This window comes from Artemia sp. Qi Xiang Cuo, chromosome 3 (genome assembly GCF_049724085.1).
Source record: "Artemia sp. Qi Xiang Cuo chromosome 3, ASM4972408v1, whole genome shotgun sequence".
Lineage (NCBI taxonomy): Eukaryota > Metazoa > Arthropoda > Branchiopoda > Anostraca > Artemiidae > Artemia > Artemia sp. Qi Xiang Cuo.
Genome location: NC_142796.1, coordinates 6,828,529 through 6,854,904, shown reverse-complemented (window position 1 = coordinate 6,854,904; position 26,376 = coordinate 6,828,529). Strand labels below are relative to the sequence as shown.

At 37.6% G+C, this 26,376-nt stretch overlaps 1 protein-coding gene across 1 annotated transcript in view; it reads right to left on the bottom strand.

Annotated features, from left to right (window-relative positions):
* Positions 1–24,772, bottom strand: part of LOC148953704 (uncharacterized) — a 47,779-nt gene extending 23,007 nt beyond the window's left edge. The window contains exons 1-2 of the mRNA XM_089085814.1: positions 24,746–24,772; positions 10,069–10,179 (exon numbers count right to left, since the gene is read on the bottom strand). Of these exons, the coding sequence (XP_088941940.1) occupies positions 10,069–10,179; positions 24,746–24,772 (138 nt within the window). The remainder of the gene's footprint in view (positions 1–10,068; positions 10,180–24,745) is intronic.
* Positions 24,773–26,376: the final 1,604 nt, after the last annotated feature.

Below are 26,376 nucleotides of genomic sequence, written 5' to 3'. Positions count from 1 at the left end.
ATGGACTAGAAACAAAAGACTAGTGTCATTCTACGGCTTAACTGAGCCACTAACCATGGCTGAGCATCGTCGTTGTCGCTATTTTTCTAGGCTTGATAGGACAAACAGCCTCCATCCTGCTATGTGTTAGTAGAAATATTTGAATCTATTCTTGGTAGTTAAGTTTTCTTTGTGAGTGTGTTCTTCTTTCTTTTTTTTTGTCTTCTCATCTACTCCATATTGAACCCTTGTGTGTTTTTTTGGCAATAAAGATATTGATTGATTGATAGATAGAGGATAAAAAATAACTAAAAAACACTATTCCTAATAATATTTTAAATACGAACACCAGAGAAAATCAAGTCACCCACCTCAAACATAACGAAAAACACAGCCTAAGAACGCAACCAATCCATAAGCATCTGGTCAAGGGAATAGAAAAAACGCAGTTACTAGTTAGAAATTTCCTGACCTTCTTTTTTTAGATACCAAACAAGCTCGGCGTAGACTCTGAGAGTCTATTCAAAATCATTTTACAAGCTATCAGGGCGTTGAGGTCGGACCTCATGGATGAAGTTTGAAAAACATTTAAAATGTTGGGAGTGCAAAAATGATATTTTCCATCTACCAAAAATACGGTTCTTACTTTAAATAAAAAAGTTATCTTTAAAATATACTGAAAATTAAGAGTAGAACTAACAACGGCATTGAAAGTTAGACACACAAGAGATTATGAAATTTTATAAGTTATACAAGAAAAATATCGTAACGTTATTTTTTATTACATCAAAGTAGATGTCATCAATCGACAAACTACCAACCCCCTGAAGCTACTAAATACATAGTGCTTGACTAAGAAGTCAATGCTCTGCTGGTAGGTAAGAAAGGTAATAATATATTGCTAATAAAAAAGTGGCTTATCGGTAAAAGGCTCATCACGCTAAATTTAAGGTTAGGGTTCTTTGAAGCTTCGATTGAACTGTCAAAATGGAATTGCCTCACTTAAATGTACAGAAATAGCCCTACCTAGATGCACACAACACGAGGAGCTAAACACTCTTATGACAGATTTTAGCAGGAGTAAACTTTTGTTCGGTAGTCAGCTTTCGTGTCTTGCGATTATAAAGACCTCCTCATGTGGACGAACATTCGTTTTGCTTTTGTTTCGGATTATAGCTCATAAATTACTGATCTCTACACTATCTAACTACAGACAATACGAGAAGCTGAACGAGGTTGAGCTAGGCTCTAGTATGAGTTGAATCGTCCACCTGATTTTGTGTTGTCTAATAAAAAAAGTTACTTCATGGGGGTGAATATTCAGTTCACTTATGTTACGGATCAGAGTTCAAATTTTTCTTTCCCCAACTGTCTAAATCTACCTAACCTGTGAATCACTGTTGAACTTAAATGTATAACGGAACTAGACCCTCAAGGTCAAAACCGGTGTTGCTGATCTCCGTTTCGTGGCTCTTCAGCCAAGAAGTGTAAGGGGAGGGGCAGACATCCTTTACTTTTGCACACCCTTCGTGCTTACCTTCCCCATACTTCTCCAGGTACCCATTTAGAGCTGAGACGACTCTGGCTGAACTTACACAGTCACGCTACTGACCCCTGTCCCAAACCAAATATCTGGCCAGGCCAGGAATTGAACCTATGCCCCTCGGAAAAAGGATTCCCAACCCAACGAGCCAACCATCGTTGAACTAGAATGGGTAGACAACACTGCATCAGAGGGATGATTGGCGGCTAGTCCTTGATGCCTTGGGTACCTCTGGAGGCAGAGGGATTCCTAAGATCTACGTTCAAACAGTATGAGGAGCTGAATTCTCTCAAGCTAAGTTTTGAAAGGAGGCGAAGTTTGAATAGTCTACTAGATCTGACCTCGTCCAATCAACGTAATGGGTGAATATTCGAGCAGTCGGTGAATAAGACGGGGCTTAAAAGAATCCTATTCTAAACTAAACTAAAAAAAGAATCAAGAAGTTTTCTAAGTTAATAAAGGTAATTAGACATATCTTTGAGGAATTTTTCAAGCCTAAGAAGTAGGGACGATGTAAAGGTTAAAAATCCCTTAACAACTAAAAATGGAATTGCCTAGCTTAATTGTACAGAAAGAATCCTACCTACGACTTAAGAACTCCCTCGCTCTAATAAATTAGGTTTTCTAGCAATTTCTGAAATTTTCATTTCCCTAGTACAACAACGTTTTGAGTGGTTGAAAAGCGCTATTATGCACTTTTACAAAAAATTATGTATTTGGCCACAGACCAGAAAGAGAATTGAAATATAACGTACCATGTATATTTTTGTCGTAAAAAAAACGAATTCAATATGTTAAAATGGGAAACAAATCCGAATATTCAGGCCTGAAATAAACTATCAGATATCAGTCAAACCTTATGGAAACCGAAAATAAGCCGTCTGATAGGAGCTTTTGGATCTTTGGACAGAAGATATTCTCCACGGGAGGAAGGGGTTTTAATTAATTTTAATTGTGCAAATACCCACCAACACGACTAGATCTCGTCTTGTCTAATGAAAAAAAAGTTTCTTCATGGGGGCGAATATTCAGTTAACTTATGTTACGGATCAGAGTTCGATTTTTTTTTCCCAACTGTCTAAATCTACCTAACCTGTGCGTCACCGTTTAACTAGAACGCGTGACGGCACTAGACCCTCAAAGGCCAAACCAGAAGTGCTGATCTCCTTTTCATGGCCCTTCAGCCAGGAAGTACAATGGAGGGTTGGGGGCCAGCCATCCTGTGCTTTCGTACAGCCTTCCTGTTTACCTTCACCAGATTAACCAGGTACCCATTTAGAGTTGGGTCGAGTCTGGCTGAGATTACCGAGTTTTGCCACTGACTCCTGTTCCAAACCACCGGCCACGCCAGGAATCAAACCCATGCCTCTCGGACAATAGATTTTCAATCCAGCGTGCCAACCAGCGTTGAATTTGAATGGGTGGACATCACTGCAGCAGATAATCTGAGTGATGATTGTGTGCTCGTCCTTGATGCCCTGGGTACATCTGGAAACATAGGGAGTACTAAGGTCTACACGTAAACATTACGAGGAGCTGAACGCTCTCAAGGTAAGTTTTAAAAGGAATCAAAGTTTGAAGAGTCTGCTAGATTTCACATCGTCCAATCAACAAAACGTGTGAATATTTGAACAGTCGGTGAATAAGACGGGGCTTAAAAGAATTCTATTCTAAACCAAACTTGAAGTAAATAAAGAAGTTTTCTAAGTTAAGAAAGGTATTTAGACAATCTTTGAAGTACTTTCCAACCCTAAAAAGTAGGGACGATGTGAAGCTTAAAAATTCCTTAAAGACTAAAAATGGAATTACCTAACTTGATTGTACAGGAAAAACCCTATCTACGATTTAAGAACTCCCTCCCAATAATAAATTAAGTTCTCTAGCGATTTCTGCAAAAAGTTTGTATTTGGCCACGGATTACAAGGAGATATATTTTTCTTAAAAAATAAATGAATTCAATATGTTAAATGTGAAAAAAGTCCTAATATTTAGGCCTGAAATAAGCTCGCAGTCAAACTCTATGGAAAGCGAAAATAAATCGTCTGCTAAGAGCTTTTGGTTTTTTGGACAGAAGATATTCTCCAAGGAAGGAGGGGGTTTAAATTAATTTTATTTGTGCAAATACCAGACAAGAAGGATGCAGGCTTCGTGTGGACTTTGTGGGAGAGGGAAAGGGGAAAAATTCTTGAATTGTTCCTAATAGAACATATTGCCAAATCGGTTACCAAATCCTAACTAAAAATTGGTCGGAAAAAAGATTAAATATCTCAGATGTGTCTCATGAAGGTCCATATGTGCTTTGACCTTCTGTAAATTCTTTTTGGCCACATATCTGCTAGGCTGGGTCATCAGATCTTAGTCAGAACTGGTGGGAAGCAAATGTGGCCTTTCCTCTCATCCCATTTTACCTGAATAACCTCTGGCGAAAACTGTGGAAATTAATATATCTTTGTGGCTTTAGATACCTTCATCCTCCAAATCATAAAAAAACCCATTTAATCATACCTCCTAAAAGAAGGTGAGTTTATACGCGATACTATACATAAATCGATGAATCCTAAATGAATCAACTCAAAACAAAGAGCTTTAGACCAACCATTTTTAATAATCGCTCTTTTTGTATATTAAATAAAAAAAACAAGTTTTTTAAACTGAAAGTAAGGAGTGACATTAAAACTTAAAACGAACAGAAATTATTCTGTATATGAAAGGGGCTGTCCCCTTCTCAACGCTTCGCTCTTTACGCTAAAGTTTTTCATTGTTTAAAAAAAATAAGACTTGTGAGACAGTCAAACTTTAGCTTAAAGAGCGAGGCGTTGAGGAGGGGACAGCCCCTTTCATATACGGAATAGTTTCTGTTCGTTTTAAGTTTTAATGTCACTCCTTACTTTCAGTTTAAAAAACTTGTTTTTTTTTTAAATTTCTGATAGTTTTTTAATTATTGCAGCTTTTATTTTGGCTCACCGTCATTGAATAAGTAAACAAAATTTGCATAAAAATTTTACTTTTCTTTTGCTAAATGACTGTCTCTAAATTTGGTTATGACGTAATTTACAAATTAACTTACGTAACGAACTTCTATATTCGTATATTTTTCTTCTGGCAAAAAATACAAAGTTGCAGGCTTTTGCAGATATGAGCTTGAAACCTTTGTAATAGGGTTTTCTGATACGCTGAATCTGACGGTGTGATTTTCATTAAAACTCTTCACTTGTAGGGGATGTTTCCCCCCTCTTTAAAAAATTAGGTAAATTTTCTCAGGCTCGTAGCCTTTGATAAGTAATACTAAATTTAATAAAATGTATATATTTAGAATCAGCATTATAAGCCCATTCTTTTGATACATTTATTGACATAAAAATTCCGTTTTTAAAAGTTTAGATTACTATTGAGCCGTATCGCTTGTTTTTTTTATTGTTTTGTTTATTACATATATGTTATTATGTATATGAGGGGGTTCTCCCCTTAGTCAATACCGTGCTCTTGACGTTAAAAGTTAAAGTTTTGTTTAATTCACAAACCCCTGAATCACAAAGGCCGTTTAATTAGAATAGATAGCTCTTTTGAAAGCACTAAAAAAAAAAACTGTAGCGTAAAGAGCGAGGTATTGACTTGGGGGAGACCACCCTCGTACACGCAATATTTTCTTTTCGTTTTAAGTTCTAATGTTGCTTCTTACTTTCAGTTGAAAAAACTTGTTTTTTTTATTTAATTTCTGATCGTTTTTTAAATAATGCTTGGAAATCCGGCGCCCCTTCATAGAAATGTCCCTTACCCCAAAGAAACATCCTCCACTGAAAGATTCTCCCGAGTAAACCCCTCCTCCAGCCCCCCCCACCAGAAAAAAATTCTTCCTGAAAATGTCTGTATACTTGCCAATAACCAATACAATATGCAAGCAATGGGCAAAGTTCATAACATGCAGCCCTTCCCCTGGGAACTGGGGAGGGGGATTAAGTCATCCTAAAAGACATATTTATTAGATTTTGGGTGACTTTGAGAAAAAAATGAGCGTGGGAGGGGGCCTAGTTGCCCTTCATTTTTTTTGGTCACTTAAAAAGGGCACTAGAAATTTTAATTTCCGTTCCAATGAGCCCTCTTGCTATATTCTAGGACCACTGGGTAAATACGATTACCCCTGGGGAAAAGAAAAAAAAAACAAAAAAAAAACAACAAATAAACACGCATCCGTGATCTTTCTTCTGGCAAAAAATGGAAAATTCTACATTTTTGTAGATAGGAGCTTGAAACCTCTACAAAAAGGTTCTCTGATACGCTGAATATGATGGTGTGATTTTCGTTGTGTGATTACCATTGAGCCGGGTCGCTCCTTATTTACAGTTCATTACCACGAACTGTTTGATCAAATAAAAAAATATGTTTTTTCATCTGAAAGTAAGGAGCAACATTAAAACTTAAAATGAACATAAATTATCACACATATGATGGGGGGTGCTCCCTCCTCAACACCTCGCTCTTCACACTAAAGTTTTTTTTAACCTTTGAAAAAGCTTCTTATTGCTCTAATTAAACGACCCTTGTGTTTCAGGAGTCGTTCTTAAGGAATTGGGACAAAATTCTAACTTTAGCGTAGAGAGCAAGGTGTTGAGGAGGGGGCGAATTCCTTCAGATACGTAATAATTTCAGTTCGTTTTAAGTTTAAATTTTGCTCCATACTTTCAGTTGAAAAAAATTGTGTTTTTTTTTATTTAATTTCTGATCGTTTTTCAAATAATGCCAGGAAATCTTGCTCACTTCCACAGAAAATTCCCCCTCTCCTTGGAGATTTCATCTAGGCAATTCAATCCCGATAAAAATTTACCCCGGACAATTACCCTTAATATCTCTAGTTGTAAAATTGAGTAGGCAAAGAGAAATCAAGACATATAAAAAGTATTTCGTTTAGAAATTCTTGCAAATTCCCCCCAACATAAAATTTCACCCGAAAAGTTCACCCCCTGAAAAATTCCCTCTCCGTGGAAAATTCTTCCCATGGAGAAACATCCCAGCAGAACCCCAGCCACTTGAAAAATGTGGCGACCCCCCCGCCACTTGAATAGCAAATACTATACGTAAATAATGGACAATTTTTATAACTAAAAAAAAATTCCCCTGAGACTGTGGGACACCATGTTATCTCCAAGGGTATAGTGATTGGGCCTTTCAACTATGCTGAACAAAATATTTATCTCCAAATTTTTATTGGATGATTTTGAGGAATAAAAGACTTCGGGCGGGCCTAGTTGCCCTCCAATCTTTTTGGTCGCTTAAAAAGGGCATTAGAACTTTTAATTTCCGTTCAAATGAGCAATCTATCGATATTCTAGGACCACCAAGTCGATACGCTCATTTCTGGAAAACGCAAAACAAATAAACACGCATCCGTGATCTTCCTTCTGGCAAAAAATACAAAATTCCACGCATCTTGCAGATAGGAGCTTGAAACCTCTACAGTAGGATTCTTTCATTCGCTCAATACGCTTCATTTAGGAGGTGTTCCCCCTTTTTTGTAAACCAGACAATTTTTTCAAGTTTGTAGCCTTTGACGGGTACCACTAAACTTGATGAAAACTTGTTTATTTAGAATCAGCATAATGTTGATATCAAAATTCCATTTTTTAGAGTGTCGGTTACTATTGAGCCGCGTCAGTCCTTACTAACAATTCGTTACCAAGAACTATTTGAAACTCCACAAAACCCCATGAAACCCCATGAAACAAGCATAAAATGAATGCACCACCCAAAAATATAGTAACATTTACCTTGTAAAGTTTTTTCTTATTTATTGAATTTTTTTTACTAAAAATATCTTTTCGAGCATCCTAATTTTTTTCTCGCCTTCCGGTTTCAAACAGTTCGTGGTAACGAACTGTAAGTAAGGAGTGACCCGGCTCAATGGTAACCGAAACTCTAAGAAACGGAATTTTCATACCAATCAAAAGAATCAAATTTTACTTCTGATTTCAAATATATAAGTTTCATCAAATTTAGTCTTACCCATCAAAAGTTACGCGCCTGAGAAAATTTGGCTGATTTTCGAAAAAAGGGGGAAACACCCCCTAAAATTCATAAGACCTTAATGAAAATCACACCATCATATTCAGCATATCAGAGATCCTTATTGTAGAGGTTTCAAGCTCCTATCTACAAAAATGTGGAATTTTCCATTTTTTGCCAGAAGAAAGATCAGGGATGCGTGTTTGTTTGTTTTTTTGTTTCTTTTTTGTTTTTTTCTTTTCCCCAGGGGTGATCGTATCGATCCAGTGGTCCTAGAATATTGTTGGAGGGTTCATTGGAACGGAAATTAAAAGTTCTAGTGCCCATTTTAAGTGACCAAAAAAAACGAAGGATAACTAGGCCCCCCCCACGCTCATTTTTTTCCCAAAGTCACGCGATGAAAATTTTGAGATAGCCATGTTGTTCAGCATGGCCGAAAATATTACAACTATGTCTTTTAGGATGACTTAATCCCTCGAAGCCCCCAGGGGGAGGGCTGGAAGTTATGAACTTTACCCAATGTTAACATATAGTATTGGTTATTGGGAAGTATACAGACGTTTTCAGGGGGAATTTTTTCTGGTAGTGCGGGGTGGGGGTGGGTCGGGGGTTATATGGAAGGATCTTTTCATGGGGGAAGGGAAATTGCTATGAAGGGGGTGCCGGATTTCCCATCATTATTTAAAAAAAAAATCAAAAATTAAATATAAAAAAAACAAGTTTCTCAACTGAAAGTAAGGAGCAATATCTAAACTTAAAACGAACAAAAATATTAGCTATATGATTGGGTTCACCTTCTTGTCAATGCCTCGCTCTTTAAGCCAAAGATTTTTTAGTACTTTCATAAGAGCTATTTATTCTAATTAACGGCCTTTGTGATTAAGAGGTCATTTTTAAAGAATTGGAACAAAATTTGAACTTTAGCTTAAAGAGCAAGGTATTGACTAGGGTTACGTATGTTAATTTGTAAATTACGTCAGAACCAAATGTAGAGACAGCCATTTAGCAAAAGAAAAGTAAAATTTTTATGCAAATTTGTTTAATTATTCAATGACGGTGAGCCAAAATAAAAGCTTTATTAACTCAAAAACGATCATAAATTAAATAAAAAAATAAGTTTTTTAAACTGAAAGTAAGGAGCGACATTAAAACTTAAAACGAACAGAAATTATTCCGTATATGAAAAAGGCTATCCCCTCCTCAACGCCTCGCTCTTTATGCTAAAGTTTGACTCTATCTCAAAATTTTATTTTTTAAATAAAATAAAAAGCTTTAGCATAAAGAGCGAAGCGTTGAGGATGGGACAGCCCCTTTCACATACGGAATAATTTCTGTTCGTTTTAAGTTTTAATGTCGCTCCTTACTTTCTGTTTAAAAAACTTGTTTTTTTATTTAATATGAAAAAGGACCGAATATTGCGTACTGCTGCGTTTCAAAAATAAAAATTGTATTAAGGAAAAAATGTAGTTAAAACAAATAAGTTGTATTGCTTCTTAAACAATGTGTTTTTTTCTCATTATCAGGGGTTAGATTTGATGTTAAAATGTATCAAGAAATACATTATATCGCCTCCTGAAAAATACTGTTTTCTCATGGTCTGAGGTGCGCAATGAGGTGAACAATGGGTGCTAGTTATAGTTACGGTGTTACTAATAGCCAACATTTGAATCCAAAAATGCAATACAGGATAATAAGGTCACGTAGCATGGCACATTAACTGTTATTGTTATAATTTTTTTTTTATTTCATGTTAAGCAACCATTAGTATCCTGTAAATAATGAAGTAAGGTATCAAATGTAAAAGTATCAAAAATTGGGGATGTCACTACCTAATTTCAGTGCTCACGAAAATTGTATGAACGGCATATAGATGTTATAGATGGTATGCTACTACCAGAGATTACAGGGTACCGATGGGGGACGGGAAGGACAATTATTTGTGTTATTTTCGGTCGTAAGCAAACCTTGTAAAGGTGTTATCTTTAAAGATTTTTTTTGTTTGCCAAAATAACTTTTCGTGCATCCCAAGCTAATTTCATTCCTCAACTTCTAGTTTCTTAAAAATAATCTGAAATTGAATACTTCCGCGATTCAACAATAAAGAATTCATATTAAATAAAAAGTTTAATTAAAACAAATCAGCTATATCGCTTCCTAAACAATGTGTGTTTTCATCACTAGAGGGGTGGCGGGAAGTGAAAGTAAGATACTATAAGTGCTTTCATGTCAAGGTTACAAAACAATCTCATACAATTCTCAACAAATCTCAAATCTCAAAAAATCTTAACAATTCATATCAAAATTTTTATGCTAAGCTGTATCAAGAAATAAGCTTTATCGTCTCCTGAAAAATATAATTACCTCATGATCTGAGGTGTGCAGTGAGGTGACCAATGAGGCGTTAATTACAGTTATAAAAACTATCGTGCATAAAAAACAAATTCATATAAATTATTTATTATTTATTTATAAAACATTTATTTTTCTCAAAAAGTATTCATGGTTGCTTTTTTATATCGTCAGTATCAAGCAGAAACGATGCATCTCACCTTATCAAAATGGCAGAAGCTGCAAAATACGCTGTTTCCGTTTGACAGCCCTCCATATTCATCAAAGACACGTTGTTTTTCAGCTTTTGACGCAAAACCTGTTGGCGAACTCTGTCAAAAAGGGGAAATCGTGGTTTCCAGATACGCTGTTTCCGAATGACAGCCCTCCATATTCATCAAAGACACGTTGTTTTTCAGCTTTTGACTCAAAACTTGTTGGCAAACTCTGTCAAAAAGGGAAAATCGTGGTTTCCAGATACGCTGTTTCCGCTTGACAACCCTTCATATTCATCAAAGACACGTTGTTTCCAGATTTTCACGCGAAACTTGTTGGCGAATAGGACTCTGTCAAAAAGTGGAAATCGTGGTTTCCAGATACGTGGTTTCCGCTTGACATAAATCGAGGGAGATCGTATCATCTATTTCAGTTGTTCTTTTTCCCACCAAAAAGTCAGCGAGCTTTTACTGAGAATTTGGATGCTTTTGGATTCCTAAATTACAAGGCTGCTACCCCAATATTATATCCAGACTAACACTGTCCCGGGTCCACATATCCGATTCTAGAAAGAGCCAGACCAGGGACTTAAGTTTTTACGAAGAGAGAATATGCTTAAAAGCCCCCCTGGGCAGAAATTCCGTACAAAATTAGGGGACCACTCCCCCAAAGGCCCTCCACCGGTCCCCAACTGCCCCCCGGACCCCCAAAGGCCCTCCATGTGCCCCAAAGGCCCTCCCTGTGCCCCAAAGGTCCTCCCTCGGCCCCCAAAGGTCCTCCCCCGGTCCCCAAAGGTCCACTGGGCTCCCAAAAGACCACCCACTTTATTTGATATTTTTCATGGATGTCAACAGCAATTCATGTCTGTTTTATGGTTTTTGTCAGTGAGAATGGAAAAACAGGAACTTTGTCACTTGGAAATCCATAAACCACGTGGTCCTGTCACGAGTAGCACCTGTGCTGTCGACCTCAATTCACCTATCGTGACTCTATAATTCCCCTTAGAAACAACAAATTAATTTCCCCTTTCTTGACAGATCAATCAATCAATGACATCATCTGTCAGATTTTAAAAATTTTCGCCTAGAAACATTTCTCCAGGAATAGATTCAAATCATTAATGTCTTTGCCTCGGGAACAGTTCTACTGGTCGAACTCCAAAAGATATTAATAACCAAAGGCCATGGAAACAATTCTCCAAGAAACATCTTAGCGATGAATTGTTTTAGCGCGCGAAAAGGTTTCTTATTAATTTGAAATGTGCCAGCGCAGGGATGCCAAACAAAAGGAACACGCTGAATTTACGTTTAGGGATTATTTGGGCGAAACCGTTTTAGACAGGTTATGGAACTATTTCGGCGAAACAGATAGAGACATTTTAAAAGATGATTTTTGAAGAGATTTTAGAAGAGAATTTAATGGTGAAACTCTGTGGTCATTATAGTAAACAAGTTCTATTTGAACAGTGTTGCGAGGTCCTCTACCCCAACCCCAAAGGGTTCCAATCCTCCTACCCCAACCCCGAAGGAAGCCCCCGGTCCTCAAAGGCCCCCCACGCTCCCAAAGGGCCACCGGCGCCCCCAAAAGGCCCACCCAGACCCCCAAAGACCAGCCCCGGACCCCCCAAAGGCCCATCGAGCTCCCAAAGGACCAACGGGGTCCCAAAGACCCTCCACCGGTCCCCAACAGCCCCCCCGACCCCCAAAGGCCCTCCAAGTGCCCCAAAGGCCCTCCCTGTGCCCCAAAGGTCCTCCCTCGGCCCCCAAAGGTCCTCCCCTGGTCCCCAAAGGTCCACTGGGCTCCCAAAAGACCACCCAATTTATTTGATGTTTTTCATGGATGTCAACATCAAATTATGTCTGTTTTATGGTTTTTGTCAGTGAGAATGGAAAAATAGGAACTTTCTCACTTGGAAAACCATAAACCACGTGGTCCTGTCACGAGTAGCACCTGTGCTGTCGACCTCAATTCACCTATCGTGAATCAATAATTCCCCTTAGAAACAACAAATTAATTTCCCCTTTCTTGACAGATCAATCGATCAATGACATCATCAGTCAGACTTTAAAAATTTTCGCCTAGAAACATTTCTCCAGGAATAGATCCAAATCATTAATGTCTTTGCCTCGGGAACAGTTCTACTGGTCGAACTCCAAAAGATATTAATAACCAAAGGCCATGGAAACAATTCTCCAAGAAACATCTTAGCGATGAATTGTTTTAGCACGCGAAAAGGTTTCTTATTAATTTGAAATGTGCCAGCGCAGGGATGCCAAACAAAAGGAACACGCTGAATTTACGTTTAGGGATTATTTGGGCGAAACCGTTTTAGACAGGCTATGGAACTATTTCGGCGAAACAGATAGAGACATTTTAAAAGATGATTTTTGAAGAGATTTTAGAAGAGAATTTAATGGTGAAACTCTGTGGTCATTATAGTAAACAAGTTCTATTTGAACAGTGTTGCGAGGTCCTCTACCCCAACCCCAAAGGGTTCCAATCCTCCTACCCCAACCCCGACGGACGGCCCCGGGCCGCAAAGGCCCCCAAGCTCCCAAAGGGCCACCGGCGCCCCCAAAGGCCCACCCAGACCCCCAAAGACCATACCCCGCCCCCCCAAAGGCCCCACGAGCTCCCAAAGGACCCACCGGGTCCCCAAGGCCCTCCCCCCGTCCCCCACTGCCCCCCGGACCCCCCAACGCCCACCCAGTGCCCCCAAGGCCCCCCCGGTGCCCCAAAGGTCCTCCCACGGCCCCCAAAGGTCCTCCCCCGGTCCCCAAAGGTCCACTGGGCACCCAAAAGACCACCCAATCCTCAGGGGCCCCGGATCCCCAACCGCCCTCCCTGGTCCTCAAAGGGCCCCCGGCCCCCAAAGGTCCCCCGGACCAGAGAAACGCTGCCGAGATGCGCCGTGGGCCAGGAAAGCGCCGCAGGATGTGCCGCAGGGATGCACCGCGGGTCAGGAAAGCACCGCAGGGGATGCGCCGCAGGGACAGATCAATCAACCAATGACATCATCTGTCAGACTTTAAAAATTTTCGCCTAAAAACGATTCTCCAGGAATAGATCCAAGTCATTAATGTCATTGCCTCGGAAACAACTCTTTTGGTCGAACTCCAAAGGATATTAATAGCCAAAGGCCATGGAAACAATTCTCCAAGAAACATCTTAGTGATGAATTGTTTTAGCGCGGTAATCAGGTTTCATATTAATTTGAAATGCATTAGTGCAGAGACACCAAAAACAAAAGGAACACGCTGAATTACGTTTAGGGATTATTTAGGCGAAACTGTTTTAGACAGGTTATGGAATTATTTCGGCGAAACAGCTAGAGACATTTTAAAAGATGATTTTTGAAGAGATTTTGGAAGAGAATTTGAGGGTGAAACTCTGTGGTCGTTATAATACACAAGTTTCATTTGAACAGTGTTGTGAGGTCCTCTATCCCAACCCCAAAGGGTACCGATCCCCTTACCCCAACCCCCAAGGGCTACGATCCCCCAACCCCAACCCCCAAGGAAGCCCCCGGTCCTCAAAGGCCCCCCAAGCGCCCCAAGGGCCACCCGCGCCCCCAAACGCCCTCCACAGACCCCCAAAGGCCCTCCACTGGTCCTCAAAGGTCCCCCGGACCAGAGAAGCGCCGTCGGGATGTGCCTTGGGCCAGGAAAGTGCCGCAGGATGCGCCGCAGGGATGCGCCGCGGGTCTGGGAAGCGCCGCAGGGGATGCGCCGCAGGGGATGCGCCGCAGGGAGGCACCGCAAGAAAGTGCCGCAGGATGCGCCGCAGGGATGCGCCGCAAAAAAAAAGTAAACTAAAAAGTAAAACTTTCGATCACAGAAGGGCACCCTCCCACAAAGGTCCCCCAAACACCCTCCCCGGGGCCCCCAAAGAGTCCCCTCTCCATTTTTTAATATTTTTTTATGGCTTTATTATATCCTTTCTGAACAAGTTCCATTCATAATGTCATTCCTAAACCCATTTTCCAACCTCAAAGAGTCCCCATCCCCAATTCATAAATACTTTCTTGAATTTTTTAACACGGTATTTTTTTAACTTTTTACGTATCTTAAAATGACATGAAATATGTGTACGGCTCTACCAATCATACTCTGTGCTTGTTCATGGACACGACGCGGCTTTTCCACTGGTACTCTATGCCAGGTTATCGACACTAGCGAGTTTATTGCATGCATTAAATCAGTATTTTTTACGCAGTGGAAGGATCAACACACAATTCATATCTGTAAAAAGTGAAGATGAATTATTCGATAAAAGTATGCGCACATGAAAAAATCATTGTCGTGTTGAACGCTGACAAGGAGAAATACCCGAACTATGAAACGAGTGCAAGTGGAGATCTTATTGGCAATGTATGCACACGTTGTCATAACAGTGAGGAGTTAAATTCCTTTGGTGTACCCAAGAATTTCCATCATGCAAGTGGTGGATATGCGAGAGTAATATTACCAGAGAAATTAGTAGTCAAAGAGAATGCCAACTTAAAAATAATAGTTGATGAAGAGGGACAACTTCTAGCAAATGGTTCTGGTAGCATGTTAGCCGTTGATAGATCTTATCGCAATTCTTCCGGTGTTAGCATTCGAATGAAAGCAAAAGGAAAAAGAAGACATGCATACAGCTGCACCAACATCATAAATCATATCTTGTCAATGTGCCAAAACTGCTATCTATGTAAAAATAATGTGACAATAGACAGTGAAATCTTAGGCAGAATAAAAAGGACATTAGCAGACAATATCATCAATGAATATAAAGATGAATTGACGGAAAGTGAAGCGCAAGTGTACTAATAATGTATAATAATGTATTTAACATATTTTTATATCATTATTCTACATGTCCTTATTTCATTAAAAATATCTTATGCATTATTTTGTTAAGTGTTCATTATTTTTAGGGTATGCTAGAACGTCAAACATTCAGAATATCTATTAAAAAGGTCAGAGATGTAAGAAAAATAATTTTAGAGATAATGATACTACTAGCAGGCTCAATTTTTCATAGAAGATAGAAAAGTTCAAGTTCTTTTCTGAACTTTACCAAAGTTAGGTTAGGTTAAGTTAGGTTAGGCTAGGTTAGCCTACGTACGCGCGCGTACGTAGGCTAACCTAGCCTAACCTAACTTAACCTAACCTAACTTAATCTAACCTAACCTAACCTAATCATATACCTAACTTTTTGCCTGTCTCTCACCTAACCTAAACTAACCTAAGTGAAACGTATCTAGGCTAACCTAACCTAACCTAGCTTAATCTAACCTAACCTGACCTAATCATACACCTAATTTTTTGTATGTCTTTCACCTAACCTAAGCTAACCTAAGTGAAGCGTACGTAGTCTAACCCAACCTAACCTAACTTAATCTAGTCTAACCTAACCTAACCATACTCTTTCTATCTTCCTCTGAAAAATTTAGAATTGAACTTTAAATTTTTTATTGGGGAAATTAGAATTGAATTGTGATCTTTGGTAAAATTCAGAATAGAACTCGAATATTCACGATAAAAGTATAACTTTTCCTGTCTTCTATGAAAAATTTAGAACTGAGCTAACTTTTTTTTCACTTCTTTAAGAAAATTCAGAAGAGAACTTGAACATTTTGCACTTCCTCGAGAAAACTCAGAATTAAAGTGATGCTCCTTATCTTCATGTCGAATATTCACAATCAATGTATAACTTATTCTATCTTCTAGAGAAAAATTTGGAACAGAACTTTAAATTTTTCATCTCTTTGAGAAAAATCAGAACTGAATTTAAGAAAAATTATAAATAAAGTGAAACTTTTACCTTCATTGAAAACAATCGCAGTCATAGTATTACTTTTTCTATCTTCCACCTAAAAATTTAGAATAGAAGTTTAAATTTCTTTTATTTATTTGGGGAACTTAAAACTGAAGTGGAAGATTGTTATTTTCTCTGGAGACATTATAATTGAAGTATGATCTTTGGCAAAGTTCAGAACCGAACTTGAACTTTTCTTCACTTCGTTGAGAAAATTTTAAATTAAACTAGAACTTTTTATCTTCCATGAAAATATTCACTAGTATGGTATTACTTTTTCTATCTTCAACCGAAAAAATTAGAATTGAACTTTAAATTGCTTTATGTCTTTTGTGAAATAAAGAACTGAAGTGGAAGATTTTTATTTTCTCTGGTGAAATTAGAATTGAATTGTGTTCATTGGTAAAATTCAGAAGAGAACATGAATTCTTCTTCACTTCATTGAGAAAATTTTAAATTGAACTAGAACTTTTTTATCTTCCATGAAAATAAACACAAGTATGGTATTGATTTTTATTTCTCACACCGAAAAATTTAGAATTGAACTTTAAATTTCTTTATGGCTTTGTGAAATAAAGAATTGAAGTGGAAAATTTATGTTTTCTCTGGAGAAATTAGAATTGAAGTGTGTTCTTTGGAAAATTTCAGAAGAGAACTTGAACTTTACTCGACTTTGTAGACAAAATTTTAAATTGAACTAGAACTTTTTATCTTCCGCGAAAATATTCACAAGTATGATATTACTTTTTCTATCTTCCACCGAAAATTTAGAATTGAACTTTAAATTTCTTTGTCTTTGTGAAATAAAGAACTGAAGTGGAAGATTTTTATTTTCTCTGGAGAAATTAGAATTGAAGTGTGTTCTTTGGTAAAGTTCAGAAGAGAACTTGAACTTTTCTTCACTTCGTTGAGAAAATTTTAAATTGAACTAGAACTTTTTATCTTCCGTGAAAATATTCACAAGTTTGATATTACTTTTTCTATCTTCCACCGAAAAATTTAGAATTGAACTTTAAATTTCTTTATGTCTTTGTGAAATAAAGAACTGAAGTGGAAGATTTTTACTTTCTCTGTAGAAATTAGAAATGATGTGTGTTCTTTGATAAAATTCCGAAGAGAACTTTAACTTTTTTATCTTCAGTGAAAAATTTAGAACAGAACTTAAAATTTTTTATGTCTTCGAAACAGATCTGAAATAAATTGGAACATTTTTATATTATTTCGAAAAAATAGAAATAATCAATGACTAATTTTTTTTTTTATTGACAGAATTCAGAAGATAACTTGAACTTTCCTTGACTTCGTTCAGAAAATTTTAAATTGAACTAGAACTTTTTTCTTCCGTAAAAATATTCAAAAGTATGTTATTACTTTTTCCATCTTCCACTGAAAAATTAGAATTGAACTTTAAATTTCTTTATGTCTTTGTGAAATAATGAACTGAATTGGTAGAATTTTGTTTTCTCTGGAGAAATTAGTATTGAAGTGTTCTTTTTCAAAGTTAATAAGATGAGCTGGAACTTTTATTCACTTCGTTGAGAAAATTTAAAATTTAACTTGAACTTTATATAGTCAATGACAATATTAACAAGTATTGTATTACTTTTTCTATATTCCACCAAAAAATTTAAAATTGAACTTTAAATTTCTTTATGTCTGTGTGAAATAAAGAACTGAAGTGGAAGATTTTTATTTTCTCTGGAGAAATTAGAATTGAAGTGTGTTCTTTGGTAAAATTCAAACGAGAACTTGAACTTTTCTTCGCTTTGTTGAAAAAATTTGGAACAGTATTTTAGATTTTTCATCTCTTCGATCCAGATCTGAACTAAAGTGGAAAATTTTTATATTATTTGGAAAAATAGAAATGAACAATGACTAATTTCTTTTTCACTGAGAAAATTCAGAAGAGAACTTGAATTTTCCTTGACTTCGTTGAGAAAATTTTAAATTGAACTAGAACTTTTTATCTTCCGTGAAAATATTCACAAGTATGGTATTACTTTTTCTATCTTCCACCGAAAAATTAGAATTGAACTTTAAATTTCTTTATTTCTTTGTGAAATAATGAACTGAAGTGGAAGATTTTTGTTTTCTCTGGAGAAATTAGAATTGAAGTGTGTTCTTTGGTAAAATTCAGAAGAGAACTTGAATATTCACGATCAAAGTATAACTTTTCCAATAGTCTATGAAAAATTTGGATTAGAAATTTAAATTTTTTTCATCTCTATGTGAAAAGTCGGAACTGAATTTAAGAAAATTTAGAATTAAAGTGAAACTTTTATCTTCACGGAAAATAATCACTATCACAGTATAACTTTTCCTATCTTCTACAGAAAAATTTAGAACAGAACTTTAAATTTTTTATGTCTTGGTGAACTTAAAACTGAAGTGGAAGCTTTTTATTTTCTCTGCAGAAATTAGAATTGAATTGTGTTTGTTGGTAAAATTCAGAAGAGAACTTGAACTTCTCTATCTTCTATGAAAAATTTGGAATAGTATTTTAAATTTTTCATCTCTTTGAGAAAATCCGAAGTGAAGTGGAAAATTTTTATATTATTTTGGGAAAATAGAATTGATCAATAACTTATTTCATTTTCAATGAGAAAATTCAGAATCGAAGTTGAACTTTTCTTCTTCCGGGGAAATATTTGGAATAGAACTTTAAATTTTTTCATCTCTTTGAGAAAGGTCGGAACTGAATTTAAGAAAATTTAGAATTAAAGTGAAATTTTTTATCTTCATGGAAAATAATCACTATCATAGTATAACTTTTCCTATCTTCTACGGAAAAATTTAGAAGTGAACTTTAAATTTTTTATGTCTTGGTGAACTTAAAAGTAAAGAGTAAGCTTTTTATTTTCTCTGGTGAAATTAGAATTGAATTGTGTTCTTTGGTAAAGTTCAGAAGAGAACTTGAACTTTTCTATCTTCTATGAAAAATTGAGCCTGCTAGTAGTATCATTATCTCTAAAATTATTTTTCTTACATCTCTGACCTTATTAATAGATATTCTGAACGTTTGACGTTCTAGCATACCCTAAAAATAATGAACACTTAACAAAATAATGCATAAGATATTTTTAATGAAATAAGGACATGTAGAATAATGATATAAAAATATGTTAAATACATTATTATACATTATTAGTACACTTGCGCTTCACTTTCCGTCAATTCATCTTTATATTCATTGATGATATTGTCTGCTAATGTCCTTTTTATTCTGCCTGCGATTTCACTGTCTATTGTCACATTATTTTTTACATAGATAGCAGTTTTGGCACATTGACATGATATGATTTATGATGTTGATGCAGCTGTATGCTTGTCTTCTTTTTCCTTTTGCTTTCATTCGAATGCTAACACCGGAAGAATTGCGATAAGATCTATCAACGGCTAACATACTACCAGAACCATTAGCTAGAAGTTGTCCCTCTTCATCAACTATTATTTTTAAGTTGGCATTCTCTTTGAATACTAATTTCTCTGGTAATGTTACTCTCGCATATCCACCACCTGCATGATGGAAATTCTTGGGTACACCAAAGGAATTTAACTCCTCACTGTTATGACAACGTGTGCATACATTGCCAATAAGATCTCCACTTGCACTCGTTTCATAGTTCAGGTATTTCTCCTTGTCAGCGTTCAACACGACAATGATTTTTTCATGTGCGCATACTTTCGTCGAATAATTCATCTTCACTTTTTACAGATATGAATTGTGTGTTGTTCCTTCCACTGCGTAAAAAATACTGATTTAATGCATGCAATAAACTCGCTAGTGTCGATAACCTGCCATAGAGTACCAGTGGAAAAGCCGCGTCGTGTCCATGAAGAAGCACAGAGTACGATTGGTAGAGCCGTACGCATATTTCATGTCATTTTAAGATACGTAAAAAGTTAAAAAAATACCATGTTAAAAAATTCAAGAAAGTATTTATGAATTGGGGATGGGGACTCTTTGAGGTTGGAAAATGGGTTTAGGAATGACATTATGAATGGAACTTGTTCAGAAAGGATATAATAAAGCCATAAAAAAATATTAAAAAATGGAGAGGGGACTCTTTGGGGGCCCCGGGGAGGGTGTTTGGGGGACCTTTGTGGGAGGGTGCCCTTCTGTGATCGAAATTTTTACTTTTTAGTTTACTTTTTTTTTTGCGGCGCATCCCTGCGGCACATCCTGCGGCGCTTTCCTGCGGTGCCTCCCTGCGGCGCATCCCCTGCGGCGCATCCCCTGCGGATCTTTTCTGACCCCGCGGCGCATCCCTGCGGCACATCCTGCGGCACTTTCCTGGCCCAAGGCGCATCCCGACGGCGCTTCTCTGGTCCGGGGGACCTTTGAGGACCAGTGGAGGGCCTTTGGGGGTCTGTTCCTTTTGTTTTTGGCATCTCTGCGCTAATGCATTTCAAATTAATAAGAAACCTGATTCCCGCGCTAAAACAATTCATCACTAAGATGTTTCTTGGAGAATTGTTTCCATGGCCTTTGGTTATTAATATCCTTTGGAGTTCGACCAAAAGAGTTGTTTCCGAGGCAATGACATTAATGACTTGGATCTATTCCTGGAGAATCGTTTCTAGGCGAAAATGTTTAAAGTCTGACAGATGATGTCATTGGTTGATTGATCTGTCCCTGCGGCGCATCCCCTGCGGTGCTTTCCTGACCCGCGGCGCATCCCTGCGGCACATCCTGCGGCGCTTTCCTGGCCCACGGCGCATCCCGGCAGCGTTTCTCTGGTCCGGGGGACCTTTGGGGGCCGGGGGCCCTTTGAGGACCAGAGAGGGCGTTTGGGGATCCGGGGCCCCTGAGGATTGGGTGGTCTTTTGGGAGCCCAGTGGACCTTTGGGGACCGGGGGAGGACCTTTGGGGGCCGAGGGAGGACCTTTGGGGCACAGGGCGGGCCTTTGGGGCACATGGTGGGCCTTGGGGGGTCGGGGGGGCTGTTGGGGACCGGTGGAGGGCCTTTGGGACCCAGTTGGTCCTTTGGGAGCTCGATGGGCCTTTGGGGGGCCCGGGTATGGCCTTTGGGGGTCTGGGTGGGCCTTTGGGGGCGCCGGTGGCCCTTTGGGAGCTCGGGGGGCCTTTGAGGACCGGGGGCTTCCTTCGGGGTTGGGGTAGGAGGATTGGAACCCTTTGGGGTTGGGGTAGAGGACCTCGCAACACTGTTCAAATAGAACTTGTTTACTATAACGACCACAGAGTTTCACCATTAAATTCTCTTCTAAAATCTCTTCAAAAATCATCTTTTAAAATGTCTCTATCTGTTTCGCCGAAATAGTTCCATAACCTGTCTAAAACGGTTACGCCCAAATAATCCCTAAACGTAAATTCAGCGTGTTCCTTTTGTTTGGCATCCCTGCGCTGGCACATTTCAAATTACTAAGAAACCTTTTCGCGCGCTAAAACAATTCATCGCTAAGATGTTTCTTCGAGAATTGTTTCCATGGCCTTTGGTTATTAATATCTTTTGGAGTTCGACCAGTAGAACTGTTCCCGAGGCAAAGACATTAATGATTTGAATCTATTCCTGGAGAAATGTTTCTAGGCGAAAATTTTTAAAGTCTGACAGATGATGTCATTGATTGATTGATCTGTCAAGAAAGGGGAAATTAATTTGTTGTTTCTAAGGGGAATTATTGAGTCACGATAGGTGAATTGAGGTCGACAGCACAGGTGCTACTCGTGACAGGACCACGTGGTTTATGGTTTTCCAAGTGACAAAGTTCCTGTTTTTTCATTCTCACTGACAAAGAACATAAAACAGACATGAATTGCTGTTGACATCCATGAAAAACATCAAATAAATTGGGTGGTCTTTTGGGAGCCCAGTGGACCTTTGGGGACCGGGGGAGGACCTTTGGGGGCCGAGGGAGGACCTTTGGGGCACAGGGAGGGCCTTTGGGGCACATGGAGGGCCTTTGGGGGTCCGGGGGGCAGTTGGGGACCGGTGGAGGGTCTTTGGGACCCCGTTGGTCCTTTGGGAGCTCGATGGGCCTTTGGGGGGTCCGGGGATGGTCTTTGGGGGTCTGGGTGGGCCTTTGGGGGTGCCGGTGGCCCTTTGGGAGTTTGGGGGGCCTTTGAGGACCGGGGGCTTCCTTCGGGGTTGGGGTAGGAGGATTGGAACCCTTTGGGGTTGGGGTAGAGGACCTCGCAACACTGTTCAAATAGAACTTGTTTACTATAATGACCACAGAGTTTCACCATTAAATTCTCTTCTAAAATCTCTTCAAAAATCATCTTTTAAAATGTCTCTATCTGTTTCGCCGAAATAGTTCCATAGCCTGTCTAAAACGGTTTCGCCCAAATAATCCCTAAACGTAAAGTCAGCGTGTTCCTTTTGTTTGGCATCCCTGCGCTGGCACATTTCAAATTTATAAGAAACCTTTTCGCGCGCGAAAACAATTCATCGCTAAGATGTTACTTGGAGAATTGTTTCCATGGCCTGTGGTTACTAATATCCTTTGGAGTTCGACCAGCAGAACTGTTCCCGAGGCAAAGACATTAATGATTTGGATCTATTCCTGGAGAAATATTTCTAGATGAAAATTTTTAAAGTCTGACAGATGATATCATTGATTGATTGATCTGTCAAGAAAGGGGAAATTAATTTGTTGTTTCTAAGGGGAATTATTGAGTCACGATAGGTGAATTGAGGTCGACCGCACAGGTGCTACTCGTGACAGGACCACGTGGTTTATGGTTTTCCAAGTGAGAAAGTTTCTGTTTTTCCATTCTCACTGACAAAAAACATAAAACAGACATGAATTGCTTTTGACATCCATGAAAAACATCAAATAAATTGAACAACACACATATCCATCCATGAAAACAACCATAAATGTGACAAAATTCATGTTTTTTCAAGTGAGAAAATTCCTGTTTTTTCATTCTCACTGACAAAAACCATAAAAACATCAAAATTCCTGGTTTTTCAAGTGTGAAAATTCCTGTTTTTTCATTCTCAGTGAGAAAACCATAAACCACGTGGTTCTGTCACGAGTAACACCCCCTCCTCTACTTCCATTGTCTTGTAAAAAAAGGCCATTAGCACTGAAAAAATAATAATTACTTGTTCAGTTAGTCTAGTGTTACTTCACAGCATAGATAAAGAGATCTTACTTAATGAACCTTTCAAGCAAAATGACCTTGATTTCTAGAAACAGACAAGACAGAAAAAGACACAGATAATCGGAAAGTTAGACAACTTTCTTTAGAAAGTTAGAGGACTAGACAAAAGACAATAGGAATAGTAGTCCTGTCGTGACAGGAATAGTAAAGCTCAGAAGAAAGTAACTTTCAGAAGGAACTTTCAGAAAAAAGTTTTGCAAATGGAGGAAAGCTTGAGTCCCGTCTAAATTATTGCGGCGGTTTGTCTCAATTGTTAATTAATGGTAATAAGGATCCTTCATTTTAAAACAATAATATAAATGAGGCTATTAGCAGTAATAACACCAAAATAACACCCCGTTCTCTATTCATTTTAGTACAATTTTCTTAATTCATTTTAGTATAGGCTACTATTGTAGTGAAAATGCATTAAAAACTTTTATATCTTTTTCTGTTTAGTTCCACAATTTTTTCCGATTTAAAAAAGTTGTATTTTGATTTCTAAAATAAATTTTTTAATTTAACTTTAAAATTATTTAAATTATTAATCTAAAAATGTGTCTTGTTTATTATTAATTTTCCTATTAAAAACTTATACCCGTATTTAATATATTTTCATTACAGTTGTAAATAGAAAAGCAGTGGGATCGAAGAAATTATTTCAATTTGGTACTGAATCAATAGACTATTACATGCTGGAATTCCATGTACTATTAGTATTTAATTTTTGGAATTGATATTGTTTCGAAACGGGAGTAGGCCATGGCTTCTTCTAATCTTATCATATCTACTAATACAGAAGAGGGAGGGGCGGTCTCTTCTAATCTTCTAATGCATGGGTTATAACAAGGCAGAATCTGCATTACACCATTTGTGTATAAGCATTCTAAGTTGTAGCATCCTGATGATATTTTTTACAGGCTTTAAAAGCTCCTTAGCAGAAATTAAGAGCGAAATTAGGAAATATTTTTAGTGTCGTGTAAAAAGGCCATTAGCGCTGAAAAAAGAGTCAATACTTGTTCAATTAACCTAGGGTTACTTCACAACTTTTTGTGAAGACATAAAGAAATATTGTCAAATGAACCTTTCAGCTAAAATAACCTTGATGTTACAAATAGACTAGACAGATATTTGGTCTTTCCTGTAATTTTGCTTTTCTTGCTTACCGGAAAATTACGATGAAACCTGGCCCCAGGAACGAGCTTTCAAGGAAACAGTAGGACAGCTACTAGGGGGAAAGTTCCCTAGTCTCATTAATACTGCGTGATAAGGCTAAGAGACAGAATTAAAATCAGGGACAATAAATTATACAGGTGCTTCAGGTGCTTTCTGTCTTTCGAAAATCAGGCAAAGGGGAGCTTAAACATCATCTAGTGTCATCTTTAGTAGACTTCAAGAAAAATTGGCAGGAAAAAGGGAAAACGTCTTAATTTCAGAAGCCAAACTGCAATTTTTCGCTTATACTTAAATTGAATTGAAACGGCCATATGATAGGATTTAAAGGAGTGATAAGAGAATAAATTACACTAGAGAGATATTCGGTGCTTCGTTTTCTATATTTAAAAATAAGAAAATATTGGTTGAAAAAAAGGACAAAACGTTTTATACAATATTTTATTTAGGTTTTAAACACACCAAGACGTTTCAAACGCTAAAACGTGTTAAACATACTAATATGTTTTAAAGTTAATACGTTTATAACGTATTTTGAGAATCAAATAAAGTGCCGTTTCCATTGGCTTTAGCGTGCAAAGGAATACAATACAAACATTTCTTGTCCCATCTTCTAGACCCATCTTAGATCTATTCATACTTGAAAACAGGGATTTTCCGCAATTTGTATTTTGGTTGTTTCAAAATTGTGAAGTTTTTAGAATTTTACAACATCTTAGTCACTGTTGCCACGTTGAATCGTCCAAAAAAATTGGCACAAATAAGTAGTTAAATTTGACAACGCTTTTGTCTGAAAATATTCAAACATTAGTGATCTGTTAAATTTCAGACTACCACAGCTTCAAAAGAAAGCTCTATCTTCTTAAGCTGTTTGTTGCCATAAGTTTAAGCTTATTTTTCTAATTTTCCCTTAATATTTTTTTTTAAGTTTTGCACCCGCTACTACCAAAATAGAAAATAACAGCAGATAAGGAGGAATTTTGTGAAGAAAGTAAACAATATAGTAACACAACCGAAGTGAATATTTTGGCTACATAACCAATAGCCGTTATAAGGCGAAATATAATATAAAACAAGCATAAAACCCTATTGCTCTCTTTCTTCCAAAAATTGCTCATTATCCTGTGTTATTTCTATGACAGCAAGTCTACGTCATTAGTAACTACCAAAAAATTGTATAACTGCCCATAGAGCTGTTTTCTATTTAAAATTCAAGTCCTAATTTTTTCCACCTTTTTTTGGATGCGGTTATTTAAGATTCCATCTAAAGAGTCTAAACAATCAGATTTCATTTTTTACTTTTCAGATTTCAATCTCCGCCAAAAGATTTAAATACAATTTTTGGATAAAAATACTAGTTGAAATAATGTTGGAATAGGGATGACAATGGAAAGAAACATGATAAACCGACTAATAGAAACATGCTGCAATCAAACAGTTCGTGGTAACGAACTGTAAGTTAGGAGCGACCCGGCTCAGTGTTAACCGAAACTCTAAAAAACGGAATTTTGATACAGAATTTTTTTAGGTACATAAAAAAAATCAGATTTTATTGCTGATTTCAAATATATAAGCTTCATCAATTTTAGTCTTACCCATCAAAAGTTACACGTCTGAGAAAATTTGGCTGATTTTAGAAAAAGGGGGAAAGACCCCCTAAAAGTTATAGAAACTTAATGAAAATCACACCATCATATTCAGCGTATCAGAGAACCCTACTGTAAAGGTTTCAAGCTCCTATCTACAAAAATGTGGAATTTTTCATTTTTTGCCAGAAGAAAGATCACGGATGCGTGTTTATTTGGGTTTTTTTTTGTTGTTTTTTTTCCCAGGGGTGATCGTATTGACCCAATAGTACTAGAATATCGAGAGAGGGCTCATTCGAACGGAGATTAAAGGTTCTAGTGCTCTTTTTAAGTGACAAAAAAATGGAGGACAACTAGGCCCCCTCCCACACTCATTTTTTCCCAAAGTCACCTGATCAAAATTTTGACATAGCCATTTTGTTCAGCATGGTCGAAAATATGATAACAATGTCTTTTAGGATGACTTAATCCCCCTTCGGCCCTGGGGGGGGGCTGAAAGTTATGAACTTTACCCAATGTTAACATATAGTATTGGGTATTGGGAAGTATCCAGACGTTTTCTGGGGGGATTTTTTCGGGTAGGTGGGTGGGGGTCGGGGGTTATATGGGAGGATCTTTCCACAAAGGAAGTTTTCATGGGG